We start from the raw sequence: 13,135 nt of genomic DNA, 5'->3' as shown, positions 1-13,135 counted from the left end.
CACTGGATCTCCAGGGAAGTCCCCAAAGCATTTATCCTTTTATAAATTTTCTCTCTGTGTGTAAATACATATAGTCATGCTTGCATATTAATTATGTATTATAGAATTATGTTTTAACTTGTTTTTCCATTTAACAATGTATAGTGGATATCTTTTCACTGGAATACCTACAGAAGTAGTGCAGTCTCTACAATTGTGTAGGATGACGTTGAATAGTTGAATTATAATTTATTTACCCAATCCTCTTAATGGGCATATTACTTTCAGATTTTAGCCATAATACATAGAATAGCCTGCAGAAATAGCCTTAAAACCTTTGAAGATTATCATTTGATTATATTCGTATTTTTAGTATTTCTAGAGTATAAATTTCTGCACGTGGAGTTTTGGGTCACGAGAGATAAACATTTAAAGATCTGGGCAGAAAGCAATCTTGACAAAGAAGAATGGAACTGGAGGAATCAACCTGCCTGACTTCAGACTCTACTACAAAGCCACAGTCATCAAGACAGTATGGTACTGGCACAAAGACAGAAATATAGATCAATGGAACAGAATAGAAAGCCCAGAGATAAATCCACGTACCTATGGACACCTTATCTTCGACAAAGGAGGCAAGAATATACAATGGAAAAAAGACAACCTCTTTAACAAGTGGTGCTGGGAAAACTGGTCAACCACTTGTAAAAGAATGAAACTAGAACACTTTCTAACACCATACACAAAAATAAACTCAAAATGGATTAAAGATCTGAATGTAAGACCAGAAACTATAAAACTCCTAGAGGGGAACATAGGCAAAACACTCTCCGACATAAATCACAGCAAGATCCTCTATGACCCACCTCCCAGAATATTGGAAATAAAAGCAAAAATAAACAAATGGGACCTAATGAAACCTAAAAGCTTTTGCACAACAAAGGAAACTATGAGCAAGGTGAAAGGACAGCCCTCAGATTGGGAGAAAATAATAGCAAATGAAGCAACAGACAAAGGGTTAATCTCAAAAATATACAAGCAACTCCTGCAGCTCAATTCCAGAAAAGTAAATGACCCTATCAAAAAATGGGCCAAAGATCTAAACAGACATTTCTCCAAAGAAGACATACAGATGGCTAACAAACACATGAAAAGATGCTCAACATCACTCATTATCAGAGAAATGCAAATTAAAACCTCAATGAGGTGCTGTTACACGCCAGTCAGAATGGCTGCTATCCAAAAGTCTACAAGCAATAAATGCTGGAGAGGATGTGGAGAAAAGGGAACCCTCTTACTCTGTTGGTGGGAATGCAAACTAGTACAGCCACTATGGAGAACAGTGTGGAGATTTCTTAAAAAACTGGAATTAGAACTGCCATATGACCCAGCAATCCCACTTCTGGGCATACACACCGAGGAAACCAGATCTGAAAGAGACACGTGCACCCCAATGTTCATCACAGCACTGTTTATAATAGCCAGGACATGGAAGCAACCTAGATGCCCATCAGCAGATGAATGGATAAGGAAGCTGTGGTACATATACACCATGGAATATTACTCAGCTGTTAAAAAGAATTCATTTGAATCAGTTCTAATGAGATGGATGAAACTGGAGCCCATTATACAGAGTGAAGTAAGCCAGAAAGATAAAGACCAATACAGTATACTAACGCATATATATGGAATTTAGAAAGATGGTAACGATAACCCTGTATGCAAAACAGAAAAAGAGATACAGATGTACAGAACAGACTTTTAGACTCTGTGGGAGAAGGCGAGGATGGGATGTTCTGAGAGAACAGCATTGAAACAAGTATACTTTCAAGGGTGAAACAGATCACCAGCCCAGGTTGGATGCATGAGACAAGTGCTCAGGGCTGGTGCACTGGGAAGACCCAGAGGGATGGGATGGGGAGGGAGGTGGGAGGGGGGATCGAGATGTAAATTTACACATGTAAATCCATGGCTGATTCACATCAATGTATGGCAAAAACCACTAAAAAAATAATAATAATATTAATAAAAAAACAACAACAAAAAATAAAGATCTACGCAGATAATTATAAATTTATCCCTTCTCCCCTCTTTATGTCAGTTGTCATGCTTTTTCTGTGACACCATATGTCTGGAGCTTGCTGCTTTTGTTTTTCACTAAAATTGCTGTAATTAAAGAAACTTTCATCCCCACTAAAATTTTTTTTTTTAATCTGCTATAGAAAACAAAGTTGCATGAATTTCACTGTGGCTACTGTTTATCACTTTTCTTGTTTCTTTTCCACTGGACTTCAGAGTCACTGCCAAGTACTAAGACTTTGAGGAATTAGTCTGCCACATTTTATCCCTTGATATTTGTTACTAAGTCTTGATCTGTAATCTGTTATTTTGCTTCTACAATAGTTTTAAATTTTTTACCATGTTCAGATCCATTAGAACCAACCCCCTATCAAGACAGGATGAAATAACTCAAAAAAAAAAAAAAAAAAGAGAGAGAGAGAGAGAAAGAAACATAAAAGATTTCAAATGAATTACATCAAAACTTGACAAATGGGGACTTCCCTGGTGGCCCAGGGGCTAAGATTCCGTGCTCCCAATGCAGGGGGCTCAGGTTCCATCCCTGGTCAGGGGACTAGATCCCACAGGCTCCAACTAAGACACAGCACAGTTGAATAAAGAGATGAAAGTAAGTATTTTCTAAAAAACTTCATGAATATATGGATACCAAGGGGAAAAAGGGGGTGTGATGGATGGGAAGATCAGGATTGACATATATGCATACTATGAATAAAATAGATAACTAATGAGAATCTCCTATATAACACAGGGCAGCTCTACTCAGGGATCTGTGGTGACCTAAATGGAAAGGAAATCTAAAAAAGAGGGGATATATGTGTCCATGTAGCTGGTTCACTTTGCCATACAGTAGAAATAGCAGAACCTTGTAAAGCAATGATATTTCAATTAAAAAAAAAAAGAGAGCTTGAAATCATTTGATTCTCCAATTTTTTTTTTTAAAAAAGAAAACTTGAAATAATTCGATTGAACATTAGCTTGGTGTAAGTGGGAATGTTAAGCCTTCCACAATTTTCCCCCTAGGGGAAAGCGGAGCCGGTAAAACAGAAGCCAGTAAGTACATCATGCAGTACATTGCGGCCATCACCAACCCCAGTCAGAGAGCAGAGATCGAAAGGTAAGGGCCGTCTCACTATGGGGGAGAATTGTCTCTGGAGCCTCACTTTCTATACAGACTGGACGAGATTAGGTCCACACTCTCCTTTCTTGATGGTTAAACTACTTTGATTCTCTTACTGCAGAGCTCTGTGCTTTTATTTTTTAATAGCTTAGTTTGAGTTATCTTTTAACGTTTGTCTCTTCACTTGGGGATGCACTAGGACTTTGTTGGTATGCACAAGTTTTCTCCAGTTGTGGCGAGGGGGGCCCCTCTCCAGGTGCGGCGCGCTCGCTTCTCGTTGCGGCGGCTGCTCCCGTTGTGAAGCACAGGCTCAGTGGTTGTGGCATATGGACTTGCTTGCTCCGAGGCGTGTGGAATCTTCCCAGACTGTGTCCCCAGCACTGGCAGGCAGATTCTTAACAACTGAACCACCAGGGAAGTCCTCTCTATATTTCCATTTATATCCTATTTCCATATTTCTTTTTGATCGAAAGATACTGCTAAGGGAATTCTAGACTGCAGCTGCCTTCAGTGTTACCTGTGCTCAGCAAAGATGTAACAGTCTCCTGGGAGTTTGTATTGTTCTAGCACGCACAGGTTTCTCGCTCTTTCTACTGTACAAGCATCTTTTCTACACTGTGTTCTACTTTCCCTAGGCTGAAAGGGGGCTCTGGGAGGCAGACGCATGCTGCCCAACTCTGCGACAACCAGAACCTTGGTATTAGAAGTTCCGAATAGGATTCATTTTCTGAAAGGATTTCATACCACGTTGTTCTCTGCTCACCGCAGAATGAGTGATAAAGCTGGTGTGCATTCTGGGTGTGCTGGTGTGCACTGACCCAGCATTCAGTAGAGTGTCTGGTACATGCTATTTACTTAGTAAATATTAAGGAGTAAGTGGATGGGGGTTTTTTTTTTGCTTTTAGAAAGTTGGAAATGTGGCTATAAAACATGACTTTCTTATGTGGTGTGGACTTTTCAAAGAGAAAAAGAGCAGCTTTCTAAAGTTGCTGCTTTGGGACTTCCCTGGCTATCTAGTGGTTAAGACTTCACCTTCCAATGCAGGGGGTGTGGGTTTGATCCTAATCAGGGAGCTAAGATCCTACATGCCTCCTGGCCACAGAACCAAGATATAAAACAAGCAGTATTGTAACAAATGCAATAAAGATTTTTTAAATGGTCCACATCAAAAAAAAAAAAAAAATCCGAAGTTGCTAGTTTGAAACTTAGTATTTATTTACAGGACAGTCACACTCTGTATATACATCTCAGTATTCAGTTTTATGGGTAGAGAAAAAGGAAGCTGTATTGGTACAAAAGAAGAGAATTTGGACTAGGCTACCCTACATGGGCTTTCTTCTTGTCATCGTAACTGGGCTAGATTACCACGCCTCTTTTGGCAAACAAATTGGGGCTGTAGTGATACAGCCCCAATTGTGATTCTGACTTTGCAACCTAGTCGGACAAGGACAAGGATATAAGTAAGTTTTTAGAATTTCCTTAGAATCTCAGGAGAGTAACTGGCTGAGAACTCAATTTTAGTTTGTTTTAAGAGTTAATTTCTAAGCCCAGTTGGTACAGTAAAGTAAGGCATGTTTACACTTACTGGTTTTTTAAGAGCATATCTTACCATGGTTTATAAACACTTTTCTTTATTTACCATAGCAAAGCAGTTTCCCCTGCTCCACTTAAAAGCGTACTTTCGTTCGTGAGGAGTTAAGGTTGTAGGGTCACTTTTAATAGTGATGGAAGGTTATTTCAGCAATATGCCCATAAAAGAGCAAGTATGTCAGTGAAATAGAAACAAAGACATTACCTAGAATGAAGTTAAAATGTATCCATTGGGATAGAGAATTAGTGTTCATCAATAAAGAATGACTTAACATCTTTTGTAATTATCTTTATTTAAAAATTATACCTGAAAAAAAAAAGACTTAAATACCTGATACCAAAGAGAGATTCCATACAGCTCCAAACAAAATGACGAGCAGTTTCTAAACTAATCAAGACCACATTGATGATATTGTAACCAGTGCAGTAAATTTCACTAGGCTTTGTAAGCAAATACTTTTAAAAATGGAATCATTTTCCGTATCACCCATTCTTTTCAGAACATCTCTTTTTAATATTTTTCTTTATGTAAATAAAGTATGCTCATTTAATAGAAAAACTAAAAATTACACAATTGTGCAGAACATGAAAGTTCCCTGAAATTCCACCTACCTCCCCCATCAACCTAGGTAACCATAGTGAAGTATGTTGTCCCTTCCATATTTGTAAGCATTTAGTAAAACATGCGTGCGCGCGCACACACACACCACAAAGATCATACTGTTTTGTAATACATATTATTTTACAACTTAATTTCTCATTCATTAATATATTCTGGACCTCTTTCTAGGTCAGTATTATGTTGTACTAGGAAGCAAAAATTTGTCTTCATCCATCCCTATTCATGGACATTTCTGTTGTTTAAAAGTTCTTGTTCTTTTGATGTTGCAAACAATGCTACAGTCAACATCTCTGTAGACATATTTACATGTCTTTTAATGAAATCTAGTTTCTTAAAAAGTCCAGTCTTTGAAATTTCTTGCAGTGACTTTCATTTATCTGTGTTAAAGAGTGAAGAATATGTTGCTTAAGTCTAACTGTGTCCTGGAAGCTTTTGGAAACGCCAAAACCAACCGCAATGACAACTCAAGCAGGTTTGGAAAATACATGGATATCAACTTTGATTTCAAGGGAGACCCAATTGGTGGACACATCAATAACTACTTATTGGAGAAGGTAAAATGTGCTTAATTTCTGAGGGTCATGTTTGCAAATGCTGAATTTTTGAGGGGGAGCACTAGAATTGTGTTTTCAAGTTGAGTTATGATTAATGTACAGTATTAGTTTCAGGTATACAATGCGGTGATTCAATGATTTTATATATTATAAAATAATCACCTCAATAAGACCAATTACTCTCCATCATCATGCAAACTTATTACAATATTGTTGACTATATTCCCTGTGTGTACATCACCTCATTTATAACTGGTAGTTTGTACCTCCTAATACCCTTCACCTATTTCACCATCCCTGCCCCCAACACTGTCCTCTCTGACAACCACTGTTTGTTTCCTGTATATGAGTCTGTTAATGTTGAATGTCTTTTAAAAACCTGATTGTAGAATTTCTTTTATTGCTCCAAAGTACCTTTTAATCCTGTTCTCCATCCCTTCCTGCCCCTCAGTAACTGTTCTGTGACATTAATGTTCTCTTTTTGTGTTCTCTTATTAGCATTACAATGTCAAGGTGGGAAAAGTTATAGAATTTGTAGATAATGATTTAGGTGTGTGTGTGAAGGGGGGCGATTGAACATATGCCAACTTTTGGGCAAGGTTTAGCAAAAACCCATCTAGAATTAATCACTTCTACTCTTTTTACACATCCTCCCATGTTTTTATTTTAATTAATTTGAAATCTCCTTTTCTTCCAGTTTCTATTTCACTGCTTTATAGTAATATTTATATGAATATTTATATAGTAATATAGTACTTTGTGATTTTATAGCCTAATTATGAGGCATATTACATTTGGTCTGTGAAAGCTTAGTATGTTTTTATCTGCCCATGTGAGTGAAAGATCCAGTTTGTAAACGAGTCCAGTCAAAACTTTTTCTCTTGGGACTGCTAGAGAGGTTGTGTCCTAACTAATCTGGAGTAGATTCACCTGGTTACAGCAGTTAAGGTTGAGCTTTATCAAGTTAAGTTGCCGCCTTGAATTATACTCAGAGATGAACTGACCTACCTTCTCAGTTAAGGGTTTTCCATCCCACTTATACCATAACAACCTTTATAGCAGCAGAATGCAGTCTAACCTTCATTTTTGTTTGTGAAGCTGAAGTCAGACTGTTCAGGAAACAGTGTTTTATCAGAGTCAGTTGAAAAAGGACAGGAAATGCCAGTTATTATCAGTCTTTTTTTTTTCCCAAAATGTTTCATGCCTTCACTTTATGTACATAGTCAGGCAAAAGAATCCCCTTACATTTTGAGTCCTCTCTTAAGAGCAATCTTTTCGAAACCCTCTCAAGCAGAGGAATCTGTGGACAGACCTTGTTCACCTGACTTTAGTATAGGATGTAAGGCGGTGCTCTTGGAAATACCAGCAGATCCTCAGGAAGGGAATGCTAAGAGTATTCCTCCCTAAACATTGCTTCCTATTCTCCCCACTGCCAATTCCCTCCCCTTGAAAATTCCATCTTTAGGCTCCAGGTTTAAAAAAAATCAAAATAACTTCATTTTCGGAATGTTCAAGAAAGAATTATCAAAAGATTGCACAGAAAACTCCATGGGCCGGTCCCGTCCGTGGGGTCCTTAGGCCCCTGCTGATACAGGGTTCTCTGGGAAAGTGGCCCTCATTTTGTTTCAGGAGTACATTGTCAGATTAACGATTTTAATGTGTGTCTTTTTTTCCCCCCTTTAGTCTCGAGTTATTGTGCAACAGCCAGGAGAAAGAAGCTTTCATTCTTTCTATCAGGTTAGTAAGCTGTTCTGCAGATAGTCGTCCATCTGTTCAGGTGTGCATGAAATGGATTTTCACTTTGGGGGCTCTCCCCTGCCTCGTGCCTCCCTCACCTCCATCGGCCCACAACACTTTGCACACGTGGGCACACATGCATACACCCCCCCCCCTACGGAATTCTTCAGAGGCTTGACGAGCATGACTATTCTAAAAAGCTAGCAGGTATTAACCAACCAGATGACTGCCTCAGCTGAGCATTCCCCATGTTTCTCTGCAGTGTAGTAACAGTTTAATGACCCTAAAAGCTTTTGAAACGATAATATTCTGAATATGGTAAATTAGTTTTATTTTTCAGTTGGAGCTATTGTTCCCATTTTGCAGCACTTCCAGAGATGGGAATACAAATTCAGGTTATTTTTGTTAAAAAAAAAAAAAGAATCAATTTTAAAAACCTGATAGTTATGTTTTTTTTCAGTAAACTAAAGTGTGCAGTTTAATATAGAGAATTTCAACATAGTGCCTTCTCAAATTCTCTGTAGAGAAGGACGACGTGTATTGTATCTGTGTTTTTGTTGATAATTCACGATGTTTTCAATAAACTAGTTTTCTGCCAAATATAGGAGTTATTTCAAGAACCCGTGACTGGGATTTGCCTGGTGGTCCAGTGGCTAAGACACCAATGCAGGGGACCCGGGTTCAATCCCTGGTCAGGGAACTAGATTCCCCATGCCACCATTAAGGTCCATGCAACCAAATTAATAATTTAATTTTTTTTTTTTTTAAAAAGAACCTGTAACTTTTTCTGTACTTGAGTGGAAGTTAAAATTTGTCTTTGTCCGATACTACAGTCCTGGCTACCCAACTGTCCTTTCCTGGGGTTAGGGTTTGAGGGGGAAAGCTGTTTGTTTCCAGTATGATTCAACAGATGACCAGCTGCTGACGCCTCTTGGATTCAAGGCAGTATTGACTCTTCGTGAATTTGAAACACAACTGCACACTGTCTAGATAACAAGGTTGATAAGCACATGATTGCCACAGAGCACCAGCTGCCAGGTCACAGACAGCTATAGTCAAAGCAAGAACCTTTCATGCCAGTTAGGTTACAAAAGGGCTAAGAACTTTTAAGTAATTTTCCTTCTGACTGTATAACATTCTCCATCTCTGATGATGTTGAAGCCATTTCCCCTCGAGATAAAAAATAAAAATAAATCTTCAAAGCCAGAAACAGGAGGACCTGAGTGAATTAACCCAGAAAATGAAAAAAAAGCTAGTTTACCATTAAGTTTGGAGTAAGAAAATGGCAACCCAAACTAGTCTTCTTGCTGAAAAAGTTCCATGGACAGAGGAGCCTGGTGGGCTACAGTCCATGGGGCCGCAGAGAGTCAGACACGACTGAGGAACTAACCAGCAGTAAGTTAGAATACATGGCATATTGGGTTCAGTGGGTATATTGATAACATTTTTATTTCAATGTTTTTCAGTTGCTACAAGGAGGTTCGGACCAAATGCTACGTTCTCTGCATCTCCAGAAATCCTTGTCATCCTACAACTACATCCATGTTGGAGCCCAGCTAAAGGTAAGCATTTCCTTTTTGAGATGATTCAGATATAGAATCAAAGAATCAGAAGGGACATTAATAAATTATCAGTTTCAGCCTGCCACATTAAAGCAAATGAATGACTCTTATCCTATTTTTAAAATTCTCGAGGCCAGAGATTCGATGTATTATTGATGCAACAACTTTGCTTAGTAACCCATTACTTTATTTTATCACCATCTGATACGAAAGAAGTTTCTCTCTTGTGTTCTTGTGGGGTTTTTTTTTTAATTTTTAATCCCATTCCTTTTATTTTAACCCTCTAAAAATATCGTTACAAGTAGGAAATCCACTGCAAAAGGAGGTACTGTATGATTTGGCCAAAGGCAAAACAAATGGTTTGGTAAAACAAAACAAAGCTGAGAAGCACTGTGGTTGAAAGATATCAAAGATCGCCATTCATTAGTTTTTCAAATCATGATTTTGATGAAATAGTTTTGTGATCCTTGGAGCATTTCTATTCAACTTTCACAATTTTTTTTTCCCTTCCTTTGCATGTAAAAGCCCTTGCACACACATCACACCAACCCTTTTGCCATTTTGTTCCTAATTAGTGCTCTCCTGTACATATAATTTCTGCTAGCCAATTTATAGCTAATCCTAATAATATAGTGATTTGTCAATGGTAGGTTATAAAACAGTAATTATAGTTTCATTGGGGAAGGTGAAATAAGATTTGAAGGGAAATAGACCAGGGCTTACTTGTTTACTCTGGATATATAAAGTTATACATACTTGGGTTCTCCTGCTTTTTACATATTTCACATTTCTTCTATAATTAAAGATGCACTATGTTTGTAGTTGGGGGAGAAAATAAAAGACTTTGTAAAAGGAAAGAATCCAAGATGTGGGAAGCATTCTTTTTTTCAAATTCTTTGCTATTCATCTTAAGCTAATTATACCTATATTACTGGTTTTAGTGGTATTTTTATTATCACACATATAAATAAATGATACTTAGGGTTTTGCAATTAGTTTTCCATTGTTTGACATTTACGTTGCACAGTTTTATGCTTTTACAGTCATCCAAGAACAGGATGTTTGGCTGAAAATTAATTGAAAGCAAACAAAACAATGGAGGGTCACACCCCAGCTTTTTGAGAACAGGTCAGAGCTACTTCGAGATGTATAAAGGACTATAAAATCAACTCTTAAAAGAACAGTGACTGAAAATATTCTTTTTAAATCAAATTGTCTTATTGACCAAGTGACTCTTGACTGGGTCATGTAAAGCACCCAGAAAAAGCAAATACTATATGAACGTTTAGTCTTTTCTTCAAAGCTAAATTTACTTTAGGTTCCCTTTTCATCAACAATTTTCATTCCTATTCCTCCCCTTCCTTTTTTCCTGCCCAGTAAAAACCAAGAAGTAATATATGATCATAGTCAAAACCTAAAATAAAGATGAACCAAAAGGAAATTAAAATATACTAAAGCTCACCTTTCAGAGATAATTATTGATAACATCAGTTTATATATGTATATATTTATATATGGAGTCATACAATAAATCCTAATTAAGTAAACCTTTTATTAAATTATAATATAATCATTAATATCTTCCCATGTAAACAAATATAAATTAGTAGAACAGTTTTAATAACTATGAAGTATTGCTCTCTATGTTTCATAACTTAGCCATCCTAAAATGTAGGACTCACATACAATTAAGATACTGTGGGTTACAGGTAAGACTCAATTAAAAGTCTCCAAAAACAATAAGGAACCTGATTATATCATAACAGGAAGCCCTAGGATGGGGCAATTCCAGAGTTGGTTAATTCAGTGCCTTAACAATGTCAATAAGAGACGCAGATGCTTGTTTTTTTCTCCAACTTACAATTTTGCCATCCTCACTGAATTTGGCTGGTCTGCTTAGGTTGATTTTCCTCGTGGTCCCAAAATGGCAGTGGCAGTTCCAGCAGTCACAGGCAGAGAAAATGCTCCTGGCCATAACCCTTGATAAGCTAGGGAAACCTCATGTCTTATGGGCCAGAATGGCTTCTCATGCCCATGACTGACCAGTCACTTGGTTAGGAAAAAAAGATCCCTGTGATTCGTTTAGACCAGTGAAGATTTACCTCCTAAGCGAGGGGAAACCAGTCCTGAAGAACATGCACTTGGCGAGGGGTGAACAAATTAGTGTTTCATCAGCAGGAAAGAAGTAGGGCTGGAAAATGCCCCTTAGGTAAGCAGCCGACAGTCCCCTCAGCAGGACATGTAGACTTCGTGTCTGGTTTCTCTGCAGTTTCAACACTGTTGCAGCTTTGACAATAATAATCTGATAGTCAGGCGCTTTTCATGTGCTAGGAACTGTTGGTGACTCTTTGCCACCCCATGGACTGCAGCACGCCAGGCTCCCCTGTCCTTCACTGTGTCCTGGAGGTTTTCAAATTCATGTCCACTGAGTCGGTAATGCTACCTAACTATCTCGTTTTCTGCCATCTTCTTGATTTTGTCTGCAATCTTTCCCAGCATCAGGGTCTCGGGAAAGATTGAAAGCAAGACCCGTATATAAAGGGAGTTGCTTTATGTAAATTCTCATTTCCTTCTCCAACAACCATGTAAGAAAGGTATCATTATGCCCTTTGTACCCATGAGGAAACTGAGACTCAACAAAGTTAAGCGTCTTACTCAGAGAGCTGGAAGGGGGAAGAGTTTGCCTGGTTGTGTCCTGGAATTAAAGGAACACATGCTCATCAGGCAGAGGGGACCCCTTCCTCTGCTGTTCCTCAGCAGGTGGCCATCAGGCCAGGTCTCTGGGTCCCAGCCAGGGCAGAAACTCACCGAGGAAAGATCAGACTCTCCGCAGCCACTGCTTTGGGAAAACTAAGATGGGCAGTTACCGTTGCTTTACTGTGAATTTTTTTGACACCCTTGTATTTCCAATGGGCTACAGATCAAGGCAAGCAATTAGTCTTTGAACCCCTGTCTTAGTCTAGTTGAGTTGCTACAACAAACATACCATAGACATATGAGAAATGTTGATTTCTCATAATTCTGGAGGCTGGGGAGCCCAAGATCAAGGCCCCAGCAGAGTCAGTGTCCACTTTGTGGTTCAAGGGTGGTGCCTTCTTGCCATGTCTTCACAGGGCGGAAGGACCAGGGATCTGTCAACTTAAAAAGATGCACAATGTGAGAGTTATGTGTTAAGTTTTATTTGGGCAAAACGAAGATTGCATCCTAGGAGAGAGCTCTGAGAAGCTGCTCCAAAGAGGTAGTGGGGGAAGGTCAATATCTTACAAAAGGTTTCCTGCTAGTCACTAGGTGCTGATGTCACCATGAAGGGATTTAGTGCTTCTCTTTGATGTGAGGAGATGCAAGGATTGGGATCGTGAAATCAGCTCCTGAAAATAACTATCTGGAGACCTGTTGCACCAGTTTCCCTGGAGCATAAAGTGTCCTGTCTCTGCTGTCCACCCTGAGCTCCCTTCAGGGCATGGCAGAGGTCAACAGCTGCAGCTGCACAGGGTTTAGTCCCCAATGAGGCAGATGGCCAAGGCCCTTCTCAAGCACCAAGTTGTCACTGACAGACCTCTGCGGTCTCTTTTATAAGGGTACCCATCCCAACATGAGGACTTCATCTCCAAGACCTGATCACCTCCCAGAGGCCCCATCTCCTGACACCATCACCTTGAAGGTTAAGATTTCAACATATAAACTTGGGTGTGAGGTACTCAAGATGCTCAAGTAGCGGCTTGTGTGTGTACTGAGTACTTTCAGTCGTGTCCGACTCTTTGTGACCCCATGGACTGTAGCCCACCAAGCTCCTCTGTCTGTGGATTCTCTAGGCAAGAATAGTGGAGTGGGTTGGCATGCCCTCCTCCAGGGGATCTTCCCAACCCAGGGATCGAACCCATGTCTCTTATGTCTC

General features: G+C 39.1%; 1 protein-coding gene across 1 annotated transcript in view; it reads left to right on the top strand.

The window, feature by feature from the left end:
• Positions 1-13,135, top strand: part of MYO1D (myosin ID) — a 354,409-nt gene that overhangs the window by 98,130 nt on the left and 243,144 nt on the right. Inside the window, exons 3-6 of the mRNA XM_065909407.1 lie at positions 3,079-3,172; positions 5,776-5,941; positions 7,625-7,678; positions 9,145-9,240. Coding sequence (XP_065765479.1) covers positions 3,079-3,172; positions 5,776-5,941; positions 7,625-7,678; positions 9,145-9,240 — 410 coding nt within the window. The remainder of the gene's footprint in view (positions 1-3,078; positions 3,173-5,775; positions 5,942-7,624; positions 7,679-9,144; positions 9,241-13,135) is intronic.

Source organism: Muntiacus reevesi, chromosome 18 (genome assembly GCF_963930625.1).
Source record: "Muntiacus reevesi chromosome 18, mMunRee1.1, whole genome shotgun sequence".
NCBI lineage: Eukaryota > Metazoa > Chordata > Mammalia > Artiodactyla > Cervidae > Muntiacus > Muntiacus reevesi.
The sequence above is the reverse complement of the archived record's forward strand: the minus strand, read 5'-3'. Positions and strand labels throughout refer to the sequence as shown.